Raw genomic sequence first — 25046 nt, forward strand, 5'->3', positions numbered from 1 at the left:
TGCCTCAACAAAAAGGGCATTATATGTCTAAGACAGAACAGCTTATTGCTACAAAGTCTGGCAAAGGTGTACATGCAGCCTTGTGTTCTAGTCAGATTTCAATTGCTTGGATAAAAACACCATGACCAAAAACAATTAGGGCAGGAAGTTTACAGCTAATAGTCCGTCGTGGAGAGAAGTCAGGGCAGGAATTCAATGCAGAAACCCGGGGACAGAGGGGAAGCAGAGCCATGGAGGAAAGCTTTGTACTGGTTTGTTCCCTTTCGGTTTGCTCAGCCTGCTTTCTTATACAACCTGCCTAGGATCACCTGCCTATCCAGAGCACCACCCACACAGGCCGGGTCCTCCACGTCATTCATTAATCAAGAAAAAGCCCACAGACTTCCCTACAGGCCACCTGATCGAGGTTTCTCTTCCCAGATTAACTTTAGTTGACAAAAAAACTAATCAAGATACCCTCTAAACCACACCTGATGTAACAGATTAGAGTGGATAAATTGATGATATATCGACAGTATTGTCAAACGCCGGGAAGTGCTTAGTATCTGGTACCGGACCCTTCTCCTCCAGAGCTTGTGCAAAAGTGCAGGGAAAAAAAAGAGGCTTAAAAGGGGGTGTTTTCCGCCCCTCCCCCGAGCGGGGGACTCCGGTTAACGTGGGAGTGAAGTACGCGGTGGCTCCCCTCCTCTATCTACCTCTCACCCAGCTTCGCCTTAACCCTCGGGGTACGCAGGACCGGCCAGAGCTCCCCGGGCGCGCTCCCGTCCCCCGATGACACCGCGCGCGCGCGCGAGCGCCGGGCCCAGCAGAGCGCGCCCCCGCGAGCTCCCTGCAGCCCCGTGCTCATCCGGGTCTCCCCGGGCCTCAGCCAATGGGAGCAGCCCCCGGACCCCCGCCCCTCCCTCCCCCGGGAGCTGGACTCCGCCTCCTCCCCCTCCCCCGCGGCCTGTGGCCCGGGGCGAGTCCGGGGCCTGAGGAGCCCCGCGGAGGCGGCGATCCAGGCCCCGACCCGAGAGCCGCGATCCCGGGCGCCGAGCGGACTCAAGCGGCCCGGAGACGCCCGGCGCCGCCGCTCACAGCCGGGTCGGGGCCCGCGTAGTAAACACACTTCAGAAACGTGAGGTGCCGGTGGTCACGTGGGGCGCGTGCCGCCCAATGAGGCGCCGGGGGCGGGGCGCAGGCCGCTGACGCGGCGGAGTCACCCGGGCAGCCTCGGGACCCGGGACCGGCCTGGAGCGCCAGCCCGCGCGATCCGAGCTCCCTGCGCTCTCCGGGGCGCACAGGCCGCGGCGCGCGGAGGCCGCGCGAGCTCGTAGTCGGTGCGCGGGGGCCGCCCGGGACGCGCCGCCGTCTCCTCGCCGGCCGCCTCGCTAGGGCGACGCTTCCGTGACCGTGACGAGCCTCCCGGGGCTGCTGCGGCCAGCTCGGGCCGTCGTGGCGGCTCGGGCCCCGCGCGCTCGCTCGCGCTCCGGGGATCGCAGGCCCTGGAAGGTATGCGTGTCCTCCGGACGCTGGCCGCGGGCGCGGGCTCCTGAAGGACGTGGTCGCCCGGGGACCTCGGCGCCTCGGCAGCCTCCATTCATCTGCCAGTTGCGCGCCCGCCGCCTCCGCGCCCGGCCTCGGCGTCGCCTCCTCCCGTCCCCTCTCTGCCGTCCTTTCCCCACTCCTCGCGTGCGGAGGTTCTCCTGGAAGCGCAGGTGTCGGTTATGAGTCCGGCTTCCCTCCGTTGAAGCTCTCCGCAGAGGAAGTCGGGGTGACCCGCCGCGCCCCGGGCATGGGGGTGAACGCCGTGCACTGGTTCCGAAAGGGACTCCGGCTCCATGACAACCCCGCCCTGAAGGAGTGCATCCAGGGCGCCGACACCATCCGCTGCGTCTACATCCTCGACCCCTGGTTCGCCGGCTCTTCCAACGTGGGCATCAACAGGTGGCGGTGAGTCCAGAGCGCTCGGGGAAACTGATCCGCGGTGTGCACGGATGGGTGTTGATGAGTTAGTGTCAGATCTGAGATTTGGTTTCAGTCCAGGGGCCGAATTGCTCACACCGTTTAAGAATTGTAGATGTGCTCCATGTTAAATACTACAGACTTTAGAGTACTGACGACCTGGAACACCTTGGTCTTTCTTCATCCTAAGTTATGTGCCGGTGTTGATGGGAATTCCTTCCCTGATTTGTAAAATATAAAAAGTAAGGGAAGTAAACACTCCCGGGCCTTGAAAGGGTTGTAATCTTTACTGTTGACGTGTGTGTGTAGGTAACTCATAATGTGGAGAAATACCATTCATTTATTGCAGCCGGTTCCAGATCGAGCTTTCTTCCCCCTTGAGGTTAGAGCAGGAAAAGCAAGGGAAAGAATTGCCTGATTTCTCTTTGCCCAGAACACTCTCTCTCTCTCTCTCTCTCTCTCTCTCTCTCTCTCTCTCTCTCTCTCTCTCTCTCTCTCTCTCTCTCTCTCTCCCTCCCTCTCTCAACTCCTCCTTGTGGTTGATAAGGTAAAGTACAGTTTTTCTTTGGAGGCAAACCCTTCCTTCGAGGGAATCCACCCTGGAAGAAACCCTCGGGACGTTTTACGAGCTGTTCTGAAAATCGTTTGGCAGATGAATTGATAGCTCATGTGCCAGGCATAGCTTTGAATGTGAGGGATAGAGCAGCGGTCGAAGCCTGCCCTCTTCAGCGTGTGTCTGAGGAATGAAAATACATATGTAGTCTTAGGTAACAAGAAGTACTGCAAAGAAGAGAGGAGGTAAACAGGAGTGGGGATGGGGGTCTCAATTTAAAATACTGTTGGTTAGCTGGGGAATCTAACCCACTGGAAGAGTATTCACGTACTGTGTGTGAGGGTCTGTCCTCACAATCATGGGAAGAAACGCTGTTTGGTGTTAAAAAAAAAAAAAAATGGAGAACGTCATAGCAGGTTTGAAAGACATAATGGGATGCAGCTGTCTAAGGCAAGGGCATTCCAGGAAAAGGCCCTGGGGTGAGAACGCGCTTGACCTTTGGAAGGAACCGCCAGCAGAATGACTGGAGCAAAGTGAGTGGGGAAAGTTGTAGCTAAGGGTAGAGCTTCATAAGCACTTAGTAAGGCCTGCAATTTGGCTCACAGCAAAGTGGAATGTACAGGATTATGAGCAGAGAAGTGACGTTATCTGACAAGTTACAAAACAGTTTTCTTCGGTTGTGATTCCGAGAACACACTGGATCGGGGAATGAAGATAGACAAGAAGTGAGAAGACCACTTAGGAGATTCATACTTATCCCGGTGCAAGATGGAATGGCTTGCACGGAATGTGCTGGCAAGTTGGTTATGGGGTTGAGCAGAACAAAGGGAGCTATATCACCATAGTCAGAAGATGAAAATGACCCAGAAATCCACCGGCTGATTACTCTTCACAATGTGGTATATCCCTGTAACTGTTCCTTGGCCATAAAGGAATGAAATATTGGTTAAGTGCTGTAAGATATGTGGGTGAACCATGAAAACATGTTAGGTGAAAGAAGCTGATCATGAAATTTCATATATTATATGGCTGTGCCTATATGAAGTGTCCGTGGTGGGCAAATATACAGGGGCAGAGAGCAGTTTAGTGGTGACTTGGTCTTGGGGAAACTGGGAAGTTGGGAGAGTGTAGCTATGGGAACAGAGGTGATTAAAAGTGTCCTGGGAAGTTATGGCTGCACACCTTTGTAAGTAGCCAGTAAGTGTGAACTTTAAAAAGTCTGTTTATCTCTCCAAGACTCAGCCAAAATGTCACTTTTTCTGTGGTACCTTCATTATCTGGTCTAGGATAATGCAGTCTTCTGAACTCAACACTGTGTTCGGTATTGCTTCTTATACATTCTTAGGAATGTGTAGTTTTTTTTTTTTTGTTTTTTTTTTTGTTAATGAATATTTGGTATCATTCGCTGATTTGGGCTGCTGTAACAGAATACATTAGATTGGGTAATTTACAAACAAACAAACCCATGCAATTCTCTCAGTACTAGAGACTGAGAAGTTCAGGATGAATGCACCAGTAGATTTGCTGTCTAGCATGGGTGGGCATACTTCATAGATGGCATGTTCTACATGTCCTTACGTTGTGGAGAAAATGAAAAGGCTGTCACAGGTCTGATGATGAGAATCACCATACTCATGAGGGTAGAGTTCTTTTAACTTGATTGCCCTATTATACCATCACATTGGAGACTAGGTTTCCTCATAAGACTTTGTGGGGATGTAAATGCAACATTTAGACCATAGCAGGTATAATATGTTTTTATTCTCCCTTCCATGTAGCAGATTATACCTTCTGAGAAGAAGCTACAAATTCATTAATCAAAGATTGATTCCATATTCATGGAAGGCTCTGCTCTTAGGGGATTTGCAGCAGTCAATAAAATCAAAGTCTCTGCTATTGAGGAGTTTTCATTCTTATAGAAGAAAGAATGGGTGTGTGGTCTGTGTGTGGGGGTGTGATTCAGAGAACAATCAGCAGAGTATGAAAACATAAACCTAAAGGAAATGAGGAAACATGCTGGGAAACAAAGCATAGTGACTACATAGTAGCCACCTGATAAGTACTGATTTAATTTCTTTATAGATCTAGGGTTTAAGGATGAGGCAGTTACTCTATTTAACATGGACACTAATGCATACCTTAAAGTTAGGACTTTAAAAAAAAAAAAAACCTGTTAGCCAGGTGTAGCGCTACATGCTTATATATAACCCCAGCACTTGGGAGGCAGATTCTACGAGAATCAGAAATTCAAGGTTGTCCTCAGCTATGTAGTGATTGTGAATTATATTAAAGCTTATCTCAGAAACAAAATTTTACATTTTTTCAGTGAATACATTATTTTTCTCATTTAAAAGTTAACTACACAGTTAAGCTATCACATATAAGGCCTCTTAATTTTTAATAATTAAATATACAAGGCACCTACATGCTTACCCATTTTTCCTTCTAGTATATGATTTCAGTAGGAAACGTGTAGATCATCTTTAACATACTTTTTGATCGTTTAGTTTCTAGCTTATTTAACTTTATATTCATGTTTTCTTCAGATGTCTATATTTAATCTACAACTTCTGCTTTTATTATATTACTGAAATATATAGCACATTTAAATTCTTAATATAGTTATTATAAGTTTTAGTCTCATGCTGCTAGTAGGCATTTGTATATTTTCCTTTTTATGTCTCTTAGGTTTGTTAGCTGCTTTTCTCTTTTATTGGTCATTACACAGCTTGATGGTACACATCTGTAATCCCAGGACTCCAGAGACTAAAGCAGCAAAGCAAGATGACTGAAACTTAGAGGACAGCCTGTACTCCATTGCAAGTTGCTGCCTAAAAACAGAAAGAATCAAAACAACCTCCTATTAAAAAAAAAAAAATAGTAGTAATATTAAAAGGATCACATTCAAAAAAAGCATGAGGTCCAAGGTCCACATAGTTTCATTGAATGACATTTCCCAGGGAGATAGAAAGTATCTCCTGGTTTCTCATAGTTCCATCCAAATCCAGCCTGTTGAACCAGTGAGTGCATTGGACTTATTTACAGGAGCATGGTCAACTCAGATAGCTGTGTCATCAGGAAGTCCCACTCCAAGCACTTGTTTGCTTCTTTTATGTCCTCAGGAAAAGGATGGCCCTGGTGAGGGTCTCATGATCCTTGTGACCCCCCACGCTCTCTCCAGGAGGAGTGTTAATAGCCAGATCTTGAGAGGTGTTGTGAGGTCCTCAAAATCATTCTGCTCTAAAAAAAGTGATAGTTGGGCCCAGTCCAAAGGAAACAGCAGCACTTAAAGGGTTCTGTCTGTTTTAGCAATAGGTAAGTCAATCTATACAAATGGTTCCTAAACACTGTAAAAATAAAACAAAACTACATGAACATTTGTTAAATAGAACGCATAAACACTTTTGAAATATACCTTAGACTCATCTCAAGAATGCAAGGATAATTTAGTACTGGAAGTGCATTCATATAAATTGTTGATAATTAATATAAGTTAGTAAAGAAAAAATCATTTCCAGAGATGTTGAAAGCACTTAATAAAATCCAAAATTCATTCTTACTAGTTGTAAGCCAGACAGAAACAAAGGTATATTTGTTGATATGGAAAAGATACTCGAAGTCTCTTGCTTGATGGGTAATGTTAGGATCCTGTCAAGTCTGGAGCAAAGAAAGGGCTCTGTCAGCATCATATATGTATACCACAGGCACTATACTGTGTAAGGAGCACAGACAAGGAGGAAGGAGACACTGTTGTGTTTAGATGAGGTGGCTATGGATATTGAAATATCCAAGGTCACATGGTAACAATTCAGAGGTGTTGCTGGATACATTATGTCTTAATCAAAGACACAGAAAATTGTGGTAATGTGTGGTTCAACAGTATCCATTTTATAAGATCTCCTTTTCTTTGTTCTCCTTTAGATTCAGGAATCACCTCTGAAGAGGGGATGGAAAGGTTGTCAGAGCCAGAGACAGTGGTTATCTGCAGCAATGCAGTATTTGCTGGACATGACAGTGCCTTTCCCCAGAGACAATAATGTGTCTCTTCCTCTCCAGGCTGCTGTTGAGTAGTGTGGGGTGAGGGAGGTGTGTGACAGTAGGACTTCATCAGTTGTGAGTATTCTTCAGGGGCTCTCAAGGCTGTCCAAAGCCCTGATACCTGCTTCTGTCTGTCATCTTCCTCCTCTTTCCTCTGTCCAGCACCTCTACAGTTCCCCTCGTTCATCTCTGCTGTATTGCTGTTTGTCTTGTCATTTTCTCACCATCACAGAAAGTCCTGGGAAAGCTAATTTCTTGAAAACCTAAAACTCAAAAGTAGGAGAATATTTAAACAAAATACAGATGAATATCCCTGAAAACAATAAAAGATTGGTAAATCCTACTATGTAATATATAAAAATTGTACATGCCAATATCAGCATGGTAAAGAAAACATATTGATGTGCTAAGTGATAAAAGTATGTATGATTAAAGTTTAATTTCCTTAATACATAGAGGCCTCTGTACAATAGGGAATGATGAATCATGCTGTTTTATACCTTTTGTAAATCTAGACTATTTCAATGTGTTCTCCAGTATCCATGTGTTGGACATGTAATCCAGTGTCACAGTGTTAAGAGATGGCCCTGTAATAGGTGATTACATTATAAGGGCTGTGAAATGAAAATGGGTTTCTTTTCATGTGTATGCATATGTGAATGTCTTCCCTTCCATTTTCTCCAATGGGATGATAAAGCGAGAAGGCACTTGTCAGATGTTGGTCCCTGGATCTTAGACTTTGTAGACCATGAGCAAAATTTCTATAAATGATGGATTTCCTAGTCTTAGGTGATCCTGTTATAATTGCATAAAATGTCCAAAAACAATACCTTTTTCTTAAAGGGCTTTATACAGTGAGTGTTTTAGGCTTTGTAAACCATAAGTAGGGTCTCTTTAATAGTCCTTTTGAAAATGTAAAAATGACTTTTAGCTTATAAGCAAGCAATGGGTTACATGCATTCATCCTATGGACTGTGGCTTACAAATCCTTCTGTAACTATTTCTTTTATTGAGTACTTTTGGCTTTGAATGGTGTTTGTTTTTATTTATCTGGTTTATCTTTTCCTTTGAATGTTGGCTCCTGTTCCTAATTCTTTGTGGACAGTGAGGGTTATCTGCCAGCAGAGTTAGGGTTTGAATGCAGAGCTGCACACAAGCTGTACATGTGTTATATGCCTGAGCTATGTCCCCAGCCCTCATTTTAACTTTCTGAGATAGGATCTCACTAACTTTGAATTCTCCTGCCTCAGCCTTCCAAGGAGCTGCAATTTCAGGCCTTTGCTACCAGGTGCAGCTTGTATGACTCTTCTGTAGCATAGATGAGTAACCTGCTTTGAATTTTTAATTTTTGATAGCAAAATATCTCTTCACATTTATTGTTATCACTAACTATAGAATTTTATTCTTGTTCTCCCCAACCCCCTTTTTTTCTTTTTCTATTTTTATTTTTTATTTTTTTTAGGTGGTAGTGGCACAAGCCTTTAATCGCAGCACTTGGGAGGCAGAGGCAGGGGGGATCTCTGAGTTAGAGGCCAGCATGGTCTACAGAGTGAGTTGCAGGACAGCCAGGGCTACACAAAGAAACCTAAATAAACGAATACATGATACACTTGTTCTTATTGGATAATTCCCAAGATGTTTTCAGGTGTCCCAGAACACTGAATATGTATGTATGTATGTATGTATGTATGTATGTATGTATGTATATGTATATGTATACACACACAGCTATCCAACACTACACACACACATACACACACACACACACACACACACACACACACACAGAGTCTATTAATAAAATCAAGTAATTTTAGCAATACAGTTCAATAAAAGTAATTTAGGACCTATGAATTGCTTATTTCTGGAATTTCTATTTGGTGTTTTGAGGCCTCACTTGATTACAGATAATTGAGACAATAGTGAATAAAACCATTGATAAGGAAGAAGCTACTGTAATTGCTATTGTTTCTACACATTGGGCTCCACATGAAAGTGGTTAAAACCATTTAAAGAGACAGTGGGCCAGCAAGAGAGGGGAGGATGAAAGAAAGATGGATTGCTTAATTGGTTTCTATAAATATATAGTAATAAGGGGCCTGGGATGTCTCTGAATTAAGACAGATTTATTTAGTCAGGGAGTCACAAACTGTGTCAGTTAACCTCTCTCTGATGTTACTTCATAGACAAATAGAGACCCAACTTCTGAGAGGCTGAGACAGGAAGGTTGAGACTTTAAGGCTATCCTGGGCTACAAAGAGAAACAAATCTCAGAAAAGAAAAAAAAAATAATGGAAGCTCATGTATTCTTGGTTTCCCTCTAATGGTTATAAGATGATGGGAAGCTTTAAATATCACATAAATCTTTCATTTAAAAAAGAGCTTTTACTTCAAAGAGAAGAAAAGAGTTTATTCTGCAGCCAAATATGAGTAAACTGGCTTGGGAGCTCAGATTTGAGTTGCCCCAAATACCATGTTTCATTGTGGAAGTAATTACATGGGACTTTATTAGTTACAGAGCAAATGCAGTCATAAACCAAGGAATTTAGTCTGTAGTCTGCTGGGAGCACCAGAGACTACAGCAAATCAAGGAACCCGAGAGACTTCACATCCTTGGCTTTTGGATTGGTAGAAGCTGGTGATCTGTTAATACATTTAAAAAAAAAAATGGTAATTACCATCAGACACAGGGCAGGCAAAGGGTGACTTTCAGATGAACTAAAAATAGTCCAAGGTAATTTGTTTATTCTGCGTAATCTTTACCATCATGAAAAACCAAAGTGGAAAAGAACACTTTTCCACTTGCACCTTTGGGGCAGGCATCTGAGCACAAACCCCAAAGCATATTATCTTTTGCATCTCTCTTAACTTCATTTTGTTCACACTGCACTAGAGGCCAAAGGTCAGGGCAAGGAGGTAGACCTTTCAAACGTAAAGGTTCAAGAACTCAATCTCAGTGGGTGCGGTAGTACACACCTGTAATCCCAGCACTCAAGTTGAGGCAGAAAGTTTCAGGCATAGTCTCAAAAAAAAAAAAAAAAAGCAAAAAAAGAAGTTTCCTAATAAGTAATTTAAGTAATATGAAGATTGTTTTAGCATGAAATGGGGTGGGGGTATAGCTTTTAAAAAGGCACACATCTACCACAGAATACATCGATGTCTGTTTGGAAACAGAGAATGTCCATTACAGATAAATGCAGTTTTAAAAATGTGTCATAGTGCTAGAGTGACAGAATGCTTACCCAGGTATGAGGCTCTGGGTTTGACAAACAATACTATAAAAATAATAAGACCATGTTTTAAAATGGTCATCTATGAGGCTGTAGAGATGGCTCAGTGGTTAAGAATAGGTGCAGCTCTTGCAGAAGATCCACATGGCAGATCACAGCCATCTGTGATTCCAGTTCTAGGGGATCTGATTCCCTCTTCTGACCTCCAAGGGCACTGCTCACATGCACTACACATAAAAATTAGTAGTTAAACCCCAGACCTTTTATGAAGTTCTAATCTCTTTGGTTACTTGGTAAGGGTTAATTAGAAATTGCTCTTTGCTCTCCCCAACTCCTTCCTTTTGCTTTCAGCCTTTCTTTAGTTCCTTCTGCAAAAGAGAAACCTGAGTTTTCATTTAAAAAGCTGCAGGAGGTCAAAGTCCAGTGTTGTGTCCATGTCTGCTCTGCCTGTGTCATCATGTCAACAAGCCTCGCATTCTAAAACTCCACCTCCACTCAGCACTGAGCAGCCAGGTTAGAATGGCCTTGCCCCAGACCCCTGGAAATGGAGAGATTAACAGTGAGGATGTGGCAGTACAGAGAGGAAGCCTATGTACTGTGGATGTCAAAGTTTAGAATATAGCTACACACATATTGTATACACATACATACAGCGAATGTAAAGCTATAGAACAATGCCCAGAACAGTTATTAAGTTGGTTATTCAGGGAGTAAGGTGACAAATTGGGTTGTGTGCTACCCACAGCTGAAGGAGCTGGGCTGCCAAGTACACTGTTACAAGATGGGTAGGTGTGCATGACTTGAAACCAATTAGAGATCTTACATTTTCATGGTCCTAAATATTTATATATAATTTGATGGATTTTGATAAACTGCTATGGCCAGGTAGCAACAATCTTAATTATAGTGGAACAACAACATATCTTTTTCTCACAGAAAATTCATACATAGCCCTCTTCCAGTCTTTTGAAGTAGGTTTTTAAAAAACATACACCCTCAGTTTCTGACCTCCATCTGTCAAATAGTTAGGGTGAGACTTGGGTATGTACTTCATAAACTGCTTTCCCCTACCTCAGTATGACTGCCAAACCCTGATTAAAAACTATGACCTTAGGGGCTGGGGAAAAAGGCTTGTCTAGCCTGAAGGCCTGAGTTCAGATCTGCTGTGCCCACAGTAACAGCCAGGCATACGTTGTGTCTATACTCCCTGCGACTGGGGATTGAAGAGATGAGGCAAAACAGACTAATATGGAACTCACTGACTGGCTAGCTAGCTAATCCTTTAGTTAGCTCTAGTTCAAAGAGAGATCTTGTCTCAGGAACTAAGGTGGAGGGCAATAGAACAAGACACTCAGTGTTGATCTCTGACTTCCACATGCATATATACATAATAAATAGCATTGTTAGCAATTTTGCATTTTAAATTAATTTTCAGAATTCCTAATACTTGACTATGAGCTGATTCTCTCATCTTCAGGTTTTAAGCCTACGAGGAAGCTCATACGGGTAGAAAGGGGTATTCTTTTACTTCTCACTCTCAGTCACAGCTTTGTCTTTATTCTCATTCATAATTGGATAGACAGGCTTCATCGTTTTAAAATGATTTGCCAGTTATCAATCTTAGTATGTTGTAAATTGCTATTATAAAATGCTGGGCACTACTACACTTTATAAAGACTGGTTTATTTGCTCACAGTCCCTCTGAACAACATGGTGCTGCTCTCATAGGTAACCCATTTTCCCTGCCTAGTGCCATAACCTGGGTGAAAAGCAGGAAGGGAAATTACTGAATGCAGAAGAGACCAAGTATGTCAGGTGGTCTTGCTGTATGGTAGCCTGCTCACATGAATACCAGCTTGATCTTATTAGAGCTAAATTAATCCTTCAAAAGGTGCAGTATCCTTGACTTAGTCAACTGCTAATAGGTCTTCCCTTAAAGATCTACTGCCACTTAATACCAGTAGATAGATAACAGGCCTCCAGATAGACACTCTCCAGGGACTCACTCCACTTGGCATTCCTTGAACTTTTTTTTATTCCGTTTTTATGATTGTCTCATCAGTTCATGTTTTTTAGTCTTGTCTACAGAAACATTCAGTAACATGCAGTACTTCACAGTCTGGAGGATGCTTTTATAACTTTTATATTGTATTTGGAAGGTATAAATCCACCAGTTTTCTTTCTATTTTATCTTTTCTTGGTGCCTTATAATCATCTGCAATCTTTTTACTTGTGCCTGAATTACAGAATTTAGAATTACCTTCAGTGACATTTTTTGAAGAAAAAAAATTTTTTAAATCAAAATGTAATTTATGTATTTGTTTTAATTTTTGAAGGCTGTTTTGATGAATATAGATGAATTGTTGCTGGGCTTGTTTTCAGATTATTAAAAAGTACTGTGTCCTTTCTTAAATTCCATTGTTGCTTAAAAAAAAGAATGATTTCTCCTTTAAAGGTAAACTGTCATCTATACCCAACCAATAGACACATTGAAAATTTTCATATAGTCTCTGAAAAAGAAATATGGAAGGTACATCAGAGGTACAGAAGTTGTTTCTCCCGAGACTAAACTTAGAGGCAGTAGAGTTCCTGACTCCATTCCAGGTATTTTATGTTTTCTTGCAGCACACTGAACATTAAAATTTGGGCTTCAAATCCACTCTAGAATTGGTCAGTGCTTTCCAGTTTACCCTTCCCCTTGAGTCACTGAGCAAGGAAATCACCATGAAGGAAGGAGGGCGCATTTCTGCCTCGCTCCTCCCTACTGTGTATGTGTTGGCTTAGTGTTTCAGAAGTCTTCATTTAGACTTTATTCTACTCTGTCCCCCTTGCCTTGAGAAGCCCTGGGAACCAGCAAGTCAAGTGCTCTGGACAGACACCCTGACTGCACGCTCTGCTCACCCTTTGTTTGGTGACTCCTTATTTATTGTCTTGTTAGCTCTTAGCTGCCTTTCGGGGAGGTGTTTTATATATCTATTATAATTTTTGTTTCAGTGACAAGATTGGCCTAAATATAAATAACCTGTTTATTAGTTAAAATTGAATACATTTGGCTTTTTTATGTGTTTGACTTAAAGTATATACCATCTACATTCATTTTACCCTTTTCACTTTTTTATCATAAAATTTTAATTATTTTATACTTTTTGAGATCATAACATAATTACATCATTTCTCCCTTCCCTTTCCTTCAAACCCTCCCATCACCGTTTTTTGTCCTCTTCTAAATTTTTAGCCTCTCTTTCCTTTCTTTATTGGGAAAAATTTTGTTTTCATATATTTTGATCATGTTTTCCTTTTCCCTAGTTTCTTCCAGATCTTCCTCCATGGCCTCTTTATTTCATTAATTGTTGTTAAATCTCTCTCTCTCTCTCTCTCTCTCTCTCTCTCTCTCTCTCTCTCTCTCTCTGTGTGTGTGTGTGTGTGTGTGTGTGTGTGTCCATTACTAAATGTGTAAGCTGTGTGATGTTATTTGGATGTATGTTTTTAGGAATGACCATTGGTCTTGGGCAGCCAATGGGTATGCTTTTCCTTGGGTAAGACTGTTTCTCCTGAGCTCAGCATTCCTTTTTTGCCTGGAATTCTTAGTGTAGACCTTGTGGGCTTTCTTAGCATGTCTATCGTTGTTGTCCTTGTTCAGCTCATGTCAGGCATTCATGCTGATAACACAGAACTTACTATGTAACTAGCTGTCCTGGAACTTGCTATGTAGACTAGGCTGGTCTTGAACTTATAGAGATCCATCTGCCTCTGTCTTCTGAATACAGTGCTGGCTTTAAAATTAAGGACTTGCACCACCAGCCTGGCCCTTTTTTCATTTTTAGTAGTTTTTATGTATGTCTTTTCTCTTTTTGTCTTGATTAGAGGTTAGTTCAAGATCGGAGAACTAAATTTACTCTTGCTTTCTATTGGGTTTGTTGTAGTTGTTTCTTCCGTATTTATTTCCTGATAATTAGGGATTGAATCCATGTTCTTGCACCTGCTAGGCAAGTATTCTACCACTGAGCTCTATCAACCAGCCCCATGCATTTTTTTTTTTTTTTTTAATTCTCACTAACCCCTTTGGGTTTATTTCTTTTTCATACTCTGATTTATTGAAATGCAGTTAGGATTGAAATAGCCTATTGTGCTTACTAAGTTTTTAGACTTATCATTTTCTAGGGTCAGCATTAGGTAGTAAGTGTTCCTCTGCTTGACTTTACAGTTGTAACTCAGTCTCTTTATGTGAGAGTTTCATTGTTAAGAATTTCCAAATAACTTTGTAAAGTTATTATACTTGTTTCCTTTTAGTAGTGATTTAGAAAGATGTACTTAAAATATTTATAACATGACATTTTTCTAGTTAATTTTTAATACTATTTTCAGCTTAAATACAAGAAGTTATAAACTATGCTATGTATTATTTCAGTTCTTTGACAAATGTTTTGATTTTAATGATCTAACATATACTCAGATAAAATGTCCTATATATACCTTTATCCCACATACATACATATATATATATATACATATATATATATATATATATATATATATATATGGAAATATATCTTCCAGACACACACACACACTATGATTATTAAGGAGGATATGCTTTGATTTTTTTCCATTAATCCAGAGTTGTTCATATGTTATCCAGATCTTCTCTATATATTTCTGGTGTGCTTATCTCAATGTATCACTAAATCCTGACAGTTATCCTGATGGTGGGGGAATTGGGGGTAGTTATAGAGGTGTCAGCCCATTGTGGCAAGGGGCGTGGCAGAGCAGTTCATGTGGTGGAAAACCAGGAAGAGAGATGGGAATCTCACCACTTCCTTTGCCTTCCAGTCTGCCTGGGTCGCCAGCCCATGGGATAGAATCCCTATATCCAGGCTGGGTCTTCCTCATGGTTGCTAGAAGTGCCCTCACAGCCATACCAGATATGTCTGACAGTCTCCCAGGTGATTCTAAAGCCTGTCAAAATTGGCAATGAAGATCAGCCACCTCAGTCAGTTATTATCAGAGTAAAAAGCCCTAGAGTCACGGATCTGTGTGTGTGTAAGTTCTGCCAATTGGTACCTTATGCATTTGACATTATAATATTGGAATATTTCTGCTTGGCAAATTGAAGCCTTTTGCTTTTATTAATATGAATTATAATTGTATATATAAACCATTATATTTCCTGATGTCTATTATTTTGAATTTTATTTATTGTATATGTCTTTAAATTCTGTTACATTTATAATTAATACCACTAGAGAAAGTTCTTTGATACTTTTATAACAAACTTTTGTATTTTATCTTTCAGCCTTTCTAGGGCCTATGTTTTAGATCTTCTTGTGAATAGCATGGTTTTACTTTTCTGTTTGTTTGAGTAGTTTTCATTTTGATTAAAGCCTCTGTTTAGCCTATTTATATTTTTTTATTACTAAGCTACTTGGATTTGTAGAAATCATATTTTTAAAATTACATACATATATATATAGTATTTTGCCTACATGTATGTCCGTACACCATGTGTGTACAGTGTCCAAGGAGGCCAAAGAGGGTGTTGGAACCCCTGGAATTGGATTTACAGTTATGCACTCTTGTGTAGGTGCTAGGAATTAAACCCTGGTCCTCTGCAAGAGCAGCAAGTGCCCTTAACTGCTGAGCTATCCCTGCAGCTGTATGTCAATCATCCTTATTTCATGTTTATTTTTGTCATTCCTGTTCTATTGCTTTATCTCTGTTATTTTAATTTCATTGATTAAAATTTTATTAATATCTTTCTACTACTTTGGAAAGTATACCTTATTTTAACTATTCACTGTTTATTATCAGTTGCATATAGATCCATGTCAAAAGTTAATGAATAATTTGTCCCTTTATTGGGTGATAAAATACATTTAAATTGTACACCAATTCACCTCCTTCTGATGTGTCTATATTTCTAGTCATTTTGTCCTTCTCATCATTTATAAGGCCAATGATGACTTCTATACACATTTACCGTATTCTTTGTTTTTTATTCCTCCTCATGTGTCAGACCTCCTCACATGGAAACTTGGGATCACTTTCCTTCCTTTTATCTGGACTGACTTTAGTGTTTAGTAGAGAATCTAGGGGCAAGGCAAGTTCCTTCATCCATTGTCTGAAGATACTGCAGCCCATCGTATCACAACATACTGAGAATCAACTAAAGAGGAAAGGTTTCGCTTTAGCTCATGGTTTCAGATATTTCAGATCATAGTTGCTGTGGTCCTAAGGATCAGACCTAGGCCAGTGTAGAATGCTATGGAAGGAGATATGTGGTTGATTACCTCACAGTGTCTAGGAAGCCACAAGAAGAGGAGAGGAGGAGGTCAGGCCACAAGTATTCCCCCTTAGTAGTCCTTTCCTTATGACCAGGCCCTATCTCTGAAAAATTCTCCTGGGTCCCAATAGTTCCACAAATTGATTATCAAGCATTTAGCATAAGAGCTTTGGGTGGTTATAAATTTCCCATCTGTATGAGATCCCATCATTTTTTACACTGTGGAATAGAATTATAAGGTAACAGTTATTTTTTTCCATGAATACTAGAAGTGTGATCACTTATTGCTCCCAATACTAATTCTTGAGGGCAATATACCATCTTTGTCTGGTTTTAAATATTCCCTTTCTCTGATGCCATACAATATTTTAAACTACAGTTTGTGAATTACTCTATTAATTCCTCATGGAAGTGAACCTGTGTATTAGTGTCTTGTTAGTTTAGAACCTGTTCCAGCTGTTTCCTTTTTTTAATGCATTCCTGATTTGTTCTCTTTTCTTCTTTTAAAAATCCATTTGTATATGTTAGCAGTTTTTACTGTGTTTTTCATGTCTTCTTTAAATGTTGTGTCTCATTGGTTCTATTTTGTTTTGTAAAATGTTTTATGCCAGCCTCTTTCAATTAAAAAAAAATTAAATGGTATCACAACAGCACATAATCACTATACATTCATACAATATGAGATGACCAATCATTTTCAACAACTAATATTTCTTCATGTTGAGAACCTTTGGGCTGGAGAGATGGTTCAGCCGTTAAAAGCTAGGCTCACAACCAAAAAATATGAGAACCTTTACGTTCTTCCCTTTTAGCTCTTTATGACCTATACAATAATTATTGTAAGCTGTAGACACCTAACTACACACCAGAGTTATTTCTTCCATGTCTCTGATTTGGATAGCTGTTGTTGTCCAGTCCTCCTCTACCTCCTCTTCTTGTCTCCTTCCTAACTTCTGTAGCCATCATTCTATCCTATATGTCTATGAAGCCTACTTTTCAGCTCCTACATACTACCTCAGTATATCTGGATAGTTCACTTGATGCACTGTCCATGTTGCCTCAGTCCATGAAAGTTTCTTTTTTCTTTGTCCTTGTCAGAATTCGTTATTTTTATCTTCTTGATAACAACAACTCTAGTTATAGAAAGATGATATTTCATTGTAGTTTTTATTTGTATCTCTCTGATGAAGAACTTTTATTATAAGGTCTTGGCCATTTGTTATGCTGGTTGTGGATGTTTTAAAGTAGAAATTTCAAGTCAGATTGTTAGATTTAGATCTAGGACAGCATGCTTTTAAGTACATGTTAGGCAGATGCTATTTAGTTAAATGAAAGTCCTCTAAAGCCTAGAAGTGTATATTACACTTGCTTTAGCCTGACTTTTGGAGGCACAATGCAGGAGTGTCTAAAAATAGACAGGGATATGATTTCTAGATTATAAATAGCCATGTTGTTCTTTGAGATCACAGAGGAATAAGAAAATTTTAGTTTTTGATCTGTCCTCTGTATGAAACAAGAACCTCTGTAAAATTAAAAATATCCAGTCCTTGAATGTTTCTTTGTAACTTTTTAACTATTGATTTTTTTAAATACACACACACACACACACACACACACACACACACACACACACACACACACACACACCCTTTTTAAGATGGTCTCATGCAGACCGGGCTGACCTTGACCTTCTGGTCCTTCTGTCTCTACCTTCTGAGTAATGGGGTTATAAGCATGCACCACCATGCCAGCTCTGATTGTTGTTTTGCTTGGCCATATAATCCTGGCTGGAACCCTACTTACTATAGCCTACATTGGTCCAGTTTCTCTTGCCTCGGTGTGTGTCCTAATACCTATTAGGATCATTTTACATGTTCTTTTAGGACTTGAGTTCATTTTGGTAAACTTTACATTTCTTCAAGTCATGTTTATAGTAAGGTACTTATTTGTCTTAAGTTTTTCATTTTTGTCTACTTGTAGTGTGTGTGTGTGTGTGTGTGTAGGTCACAGGTCAATGTTGAGTATCTTTTTAAATTGTCTATCACCTTATTTTTTGATTTTCTTTTTATTTCCTCCAGTTCTTCCTTTCCCCAAACACCAGCCTAGGTGTTTTTCTTTGTTACATTGCTTGAGGTGCATGTGTTTCTTAATTAGTACCTTTCATGAGCTCTATTTTTTCTGATCTCATATCTTGCAATTCAAGTGATTCTCCTCTATTTTGTGATTAATTTTTTTTGTGGACCTTTTGGTGGAATTACTTGGTGGCATGTATTGAAGTTAAGGATCTGAAAGGATTTGTTATTTGTGCATGTGTGTTTGTGGAGGGGTAAGGGTCATATGCATTAATATGGGCCCACCATAGCCATAGATAGTTTAGCACTACTTTAAATGCAATGCTTTGCTTGAAGTGTTTTCTGTCATGTCAGTTCCTTGAATTTTCTCTTTCTTTTTAAGGTTTATTTATTATGTATACAATGTTCTGTCTGCATGTTTGCCTGTATGCCAGAAGAGGCCATCAAACTCATTATAGATGTTTGTGAGCCAGCATGTGGTTATTGAGAATTGGACTCAGAACCTCTAGAAGAGGCTAGTCAGTGCTCTTAATCTCTGAGCCATCTCTCCAGCCCAATTCTTTGAATTTTCAGTGAGATGACAGATATTTGTCAGTAAGACTTATTTTTGAATTATTTTAGGTACATAGAAAATGTGCCAAATAATGCAGAAAACTCCTGTGTGTTCTCTCTAATATTAATACAGTTCATCTTTTTGTCAAAACTGAGACACATTCTTCACTGAAGTCCAGGCTCTATTCAGATTTCACTCTACTTAGAGATGTCCCTCATCTGTTTTGTAACAGTTTCTCAGGACTATCCTACATTTTATGACCGTCATAGTTTTGAATGTTGTTTCTGTATTTTGTAGAATGGACCCAAGTTTGGGTTTTCCTGGATTTTATTTTTGTTTTTGTTTTCATGATTAGTCTGGAGATATAGGACTAGGAAAAAGGTGTCTTACTAAATGGCCTTCTTGGGGCTGGAGAGATGGGTCAGGGTGAAGAGCGCTTGAAGCTCTTGTAGAGGACTCAAGTTCAGTTCCCAGCACCACATGGGAGTTCACTACCACCACCTCTAACCCCAGGTCCAGGAGATCCAGTGCCCTTTTCTGGCCCATGGGCACCAGGCATGCACATAGTATACATATATACATGTACACACATTGTTACCTACAAAAGGAAACTTTAAAAACAGCGACAGTGGTCTTGTCCTCACCACAGAGTGCATGATAGTGGCACGGCTGACTTAGATCGGTGTATTTGGGTTGATCATGGGGTTTACTCTGACCATTCCACTGTTGCCCACTGTGAATTTGCTGTTTTACTCTCTCCACTTAAGGATAAACTTTGCTTCTTTCTGAGACTGGAGTTTTTTACACTGACTTATTGGTGACTTAGTATTGAACTGGGGGTGAAGCTTTTGGATGCTCTGACTACATAAGGAAGGTCTATTATTAGCTGCCCTACTCTGATGAGTCGTGGGCTTTTATTTTCTGTCTTCCTTAACCTGGATTAAGCTCAAGTTTTCCAAGGCTTTGTAGAAATCCTCAGGCTAATGCTGACTCTAGCACTTGCTTTTAGAGCAGCCCAGGGAATTACTTTAAGAAGTTCTCATTTCTCTTATTTGTCAGCTTATTAGCTATTTCTGTTTGAGTATCTTAACCTAACCTAATGTACTGTCAACAAGGTTAGCAAAAGGCTTTATTTGGCAATGATTTTTAATACATTTGAAATGGTAAAACTTGAGGGACACACACATTATTTTAGAAAGTATGATGTTTATTGAAGTCATTTTTCCAATAACACATTCCCTGTCAGTCTCTGCTTTTATGAGTTTTCTTCATTTAGTCATGATGTTTCTTTGCCTTTCTGATTCAGTGTCTTGATTGATTGATACCTGTGGTTCTTTGCTACCTCACACACACACACACACACACGAGAGAGAGAGAGAGAGAGGTTCTTCTGTGAGTAGAAGTGCCTCAGCAGATCTGTAACACAACATGAATAAAGAACCCAATACCTGTGAAATACCTGGAGTCTGGGAGTAGCTTGTTGACATATTATGACTGAAGTTCTTCACTCTCCATTTACCATACACCCCTCGTGGCTTAGGTGTTGAAATGCTGGTCCCTGGCTTGTGACACTCTTGAAAGGCTATTAGAACATGATATGCGTTAATACATGAATTAGTCCACTGATAGATTCATAAGTTGATGGCATTGTTGGGAAGTGTTAGAGACTAGGACGTACAGCCTAGTTAGAAGTACACCATGGGGTAGGGTGGGATGTACACAGGAAAGATAGTTCCTTTCTAGGCATTGTCCTTCTTATCAACTCATTTTGCTTCACCTCATGCTTCCTACCATGATGTTCTAACTTAAGCAAAATGTGTGTGGACTGAAATCCGTGGGGCTGTCCCCAGGTGCCTTCCCCTCGTAAGTTGTTTTTGCAGGATTTTGTCACAGTAAGAAAAAATGAGCTGATATACTGCTTGTCATCCCCAACATTGAGGCAAAAAGAAAACTGCTCTAGTAGTCATCTTGTGTCTTTAAAGCTGTCCAGCTAGTTTTTCTGAAATGTTACTGAAATAATACATCTAAGGAAGATACAGACAACCATGCTGATTAATTCAGTTAAAATTATATGAGTTCTTTATTAGCCACTGACAAAGAGCAGGCTCATACCTTAGAGTCTCTTGGTGCCTAAGCTCAGGGAGTCACCATTTTTAAAGACAAAAGCCACAGTGACCATATTTTATATCACAATTAGATGAGAGTCAGAGTAAACTTGAAATGTTCATTCCTGGCAGAGCATATTAATTATTGCAGACATAATACGGCAATTATTTTTTACATATACCTTCTTTAGTTATTTTGGTTCACATTATTTTGGTTAATACACCTGGCCCATGGTCAAAGTCATGGAAACCTCAAATGTGTTGCCAGGAGGGATGTGACTATTCGTGTGTAGAGGTCAAGAGTTGTCTTAAGTAGACACAAAACGGAGTCACTTAAGACTCTTCGTCACCACCTGTTTCATTACATGGTCCGTACAAAAGCACTGTTGCGTAATGCAGAGAGCACAGCTTTGGAGTCACACACCCATATTAAAGTTTTTTTTTGTTTTGGGGGGGGTTTGACGTTTTGGTTGTGAAGTTAGCTTTTAACTGCTGGGCCATCTTTTCATCTGTTATGTTCTTTTGTAATCTAATTTTTAAGCATTTATTTGTGTTTGAGCACATGCATGCACACATACACATGCATACACTACATAGCCTGTGTTTGCAGACCAGACAATAATTTATAGGAATCCATTCTCCCCTTTTACCATGTGGGTCTCAGGACTGAACTTGGGTCCTCAGGCTTGGTAGGAAGTGCCTCTTACCACTGAGCCATCTCACTGGCTCCAGATTAAATTTTTTATTTAATTTCGTAACTGAGCTTTGGAAAATGTACATGATGAGTTTCCAACTTCCTATTTTCTTAATGGTATATTTTATAGGGTTGTGTGACTAGTACCTAGAAAAATAGAAATGCAATACCCCTTCCTTATCATATTTGTCCACTGACTATTGAGTCAAGCCTTTAAAATCCTTCTCATGACATAATTTGTTTGGTGATTTAACTAGGTACTTCTAGTATATGGCAGGAATTGTCTGGACATTGGAAAGTGGTATGCCTGGCCTTTGTGGGAAAATCCAGGTTTCTCCTTATCTTTCTCCACCCCTATTCAACTCTATTGTTACTAAAAGTTCTCCTCTACCATCACTATAGCCATAAAATTTTAGTATCTTCCCTGCTGTAGAGAAAGAGGAAAATCCAAGAGATGAGTTCTGCCCTATGATTTTCATGGAGTCTCAGTATTACCCATTTGTGCCACACATGTCATCTCCCATCATAGCAAGTAGTAATGTGTTTCTGTATATCATGTATAAGTTTCAGTACCTTTCCTAGTTCTGTGAACATTAGAACCCCTCTCATAAACTAGTTACCACTCCTTAGAAGGCGTTTTAAGAGTTTTGTTCATGGAAGCTAGGAGACTGATGTAGACAGGTCAGAAGTGTGGTGCTGTCCTTAGTGCTGCACATACCGATTGTGTTATTGTACACTTAAACCCCGGTAAAAAAGTTTCCCACCTTCTGAACGGAAGCCTAAATTCACTGTTCATCAAACCACCAGGTATTAAACCCTTTTATGTATTGGCATTTTTCCAGTTTTATTTACTACCTGTACATATTAGGGAACTTTAGTAAATTTTGCTTCATATTTCAGGGAATCACACCATCAGTAACAATAGTGATCATCCTGTTTAAGATAAATGTGACACATTACATCAATCTGATTTTGCAGTTTTGAATTGGAAATTATTAGGCAATATGTTTTTTTTTTTCAGTTAATGTTTCAGTGTTTCCCAGGTAGGCACTGAATTTGACTCTTGACTCGGTTGTAGCCTATGTGCCACTATTCCACTATTCCATGTGTGTACTGCCAGGCCTGGCCTTTAAACATTTTTTTTTAATTCATTACTTCTTTAATTTCTTATTTTTTGATGTTTGAGAATTGAACCTAAAGCCTCGATCGTATTGAGCGATTGTTTTACAGTGCACCCGTAGTCATCTTGGTTCAGGCCTGAGCTCCCACACTAAAGCCCTGCTCTGCCTCTGTGCTTTTTTTGTGGGCAACTCAGAGATGGCTATAAATTTTATTTTAAGATTTTAAACAAAGCATTGAGAAGTATTTGTCATAAAAATAATTTTGTGTTCTTATATGATTCTATGGATGTGTATTCTTAATTTTGAGCTTAACAAGTGCAGAATTCACCTTCATGATACTTATTTTATCTGTATTAAATGCTAAAGTATTGTCTTTAGAGAAAATATCCATCACAGTTGACAGACTAAATGAAAGCTCTAATTTGTTAGAAACTTTAAAAATGGAGCATGTAAAAAAGTTATTCTATATTTAGAGATGCAAATTACAATTTATAATTTTAAAATCTCTATACTTCAAGGTATGGTTAAGAATCTCCATTTTTTATTTATAATAGGAGGTCAAGATCTTTAATATTTTTATTAAATATTTAAAACTTTTATTTCATATGTAGAGAATAGAGACATTCTTCATGTGGTTTTAATAATTTTAATTTGTATTCTTTATGTAAAAGTTCTGTAAGGTCAACACTGTGTGATTTTGGTTTAGAAATGTTAAGAGTAGTTCCCGTTGATGAATGTGTAAGATAGTGTAGAAACTCCAATCTACAACAGATGGCTTTGTCCTGTTGTGCACATGTGAATTCATAATGCCTTGTTTTCATTAGCAGTGGGATTATGTTGTATCTTGCCGCTGCCTTTTTCAGACTATTTTATAGGCAGAACTAGAAATACTAGTTATATAAGCTATTCTAGCACAGACTAGAAAGTAGGTCATTGTGATGGGAGTATGCTAAACCACCCACTGGTTGCTATAGCGATGACCTACTTTAGAAACTATTTCTGTTGATTCATGTTGAAATCATCTTCTGGAAGTGTTATAAGGAAGTTACTACATGTACGCTTCTATAGTAGTAAAAGGTACTAGTTTCTAGAGGAAAATTCCTTAAAATATTTAAAGTGAAGAGGTGCATTAATATCTCCATATGTGTCCTTCAGTCTTATAGTTAAGTTGTGCCTCCATACAGTGAAGGATTGTAGTGAGTTTTACTACCATTTGGGCTATTTAAAAACCAGTGTATTACTTTATTAGCTAAACCTTTAAATGGAGTTCATGACTATGCAATATATGCCAAGTTTGTCTACTCAGTGTTAAATGCTGTTTTAAGGCACATATTTTTATAATATGTGGATGTTGAAATCATGTGCTCTCTGGAACATATGGTCTGAACTCTGAGTAATGGGTCAGATTTTTGTGTAGTTTTCAAATAATGGTTTTCATTTTTTGCCCTTATCAGTGATTTAATGCTTTGAATCTATACTGTTTAAGGTGTATTTTTTTTGTAGTACCACCACAGAATTATAGGCTTAGAAATTAGTTGATTTGGAGTTTTAATTGTACTGTACCTTTTTAATAAATAGGTATTTGTATAGCATTGGCCTTGTCACTGGGGAAGATGAAACCTTGCTTCACAGTCACATTCAGATGAAGCTATAAATTTAATGAGATTCTATATCAGCCTGGGCATCCAACTAGTTCATTTCTTTCTATTGTCATGCCTAAGTATTTACAGATATACACACATGGAATATGGATCTTAGAAATAGATATTGCTATTTTTTGTTTGTTTGTTTGTTTTTGTTTTCTTTAAGATGGGTCAGACGGGTCTGCCTATGAAGCCCTTTACCTTGGGATCCTTCTGCTTCTTCTCTTGAATATTGGGATTACAAGTATGCACTTCCCTGCCCACCTTGAGAATAAAAATTATCCTGAAGGGAAAGTAACAATAACTTCTATTTAATGAATATCAGCTATGTGCTACTAGTTGATTTTACGTGTTTGTGATCCTCTAAAAGCTTTGTGAAACAAGCCGACTAGCATCTTACACTTCAGGTCTTTTTAGCAGACTGCAAGACCCAAGATGACATTTTCCAGGTACAGAAGCTAAAACCTAGGTTAGGAAAGACATGGGATTAAGAATTAAACACAGTAAATTCACAGGAGGGTGTGGGGTGGGTGTGTCTATCTCTCTGTATGCCTCTGTGTGTACACACGTGCATGTTTGCATGCAGGGTTTTGTGCTATAAGGAATGATTCGAACTTTCCTTTACAATGAAATACATTTTTCTTGACAGTTGAGAGAACAGAGAAACTAACTTCAGACTTAGTAAGATTTAAACTCAAGATAGGAATTGGCAAAAGGTACTTCAGACTGAGGAAAGAGATATTGCATGTTCCAAGAGAACGAATGTGTACAAAAAAGAGTAGCTTGGTTTTGGTGAGAGCAGTAGAGGAGTGA

At 39.6% G+C, this 25046-nt stretch overlaps 1 protein-coding gene across 2 annotated transcripts in view; it reads left to right on the forward strand.

Moving 5' to 3' along the window:
- The first annotated feature begins 1386 nt into the window (after positions 1 to 1386).
- Positions 1387 to 25046, forward strand: part of Cry1 (cryptochrome circadian regulator 1) — a 60075-nt gene continuing 36415 nt past the window's right edge. For both annotated transcript variants that reach the window (XM_051206250.1, XM_051206249.1), the window contains exon 1: positions 1387 to 1932. In XM_051206250.1, the coding sequence (XP_051062207.1) occupies positions 1775 to 1932 (158 nt within the window). In that variant the 5' untranslated portion in view covers positions 1387 to 1774. The remainder of the gene's footprint in view (positions 1933 to 25046) is intronic.

This window comes from Phodopus roborovskii, unplaced genomic scaffold (assembly GCF_943737965.1).
Source record: "Phodopus roborovskii unplaced genomic scaffold, PHOROB, whole genome shotgun sequence".
Classification (NCBI taxonomy): Eukaryota; Metazoa; Chordata; class Mammalia; order Rodentia; family Cricetidae; genus Phodopus; species Phodopus roborovskii.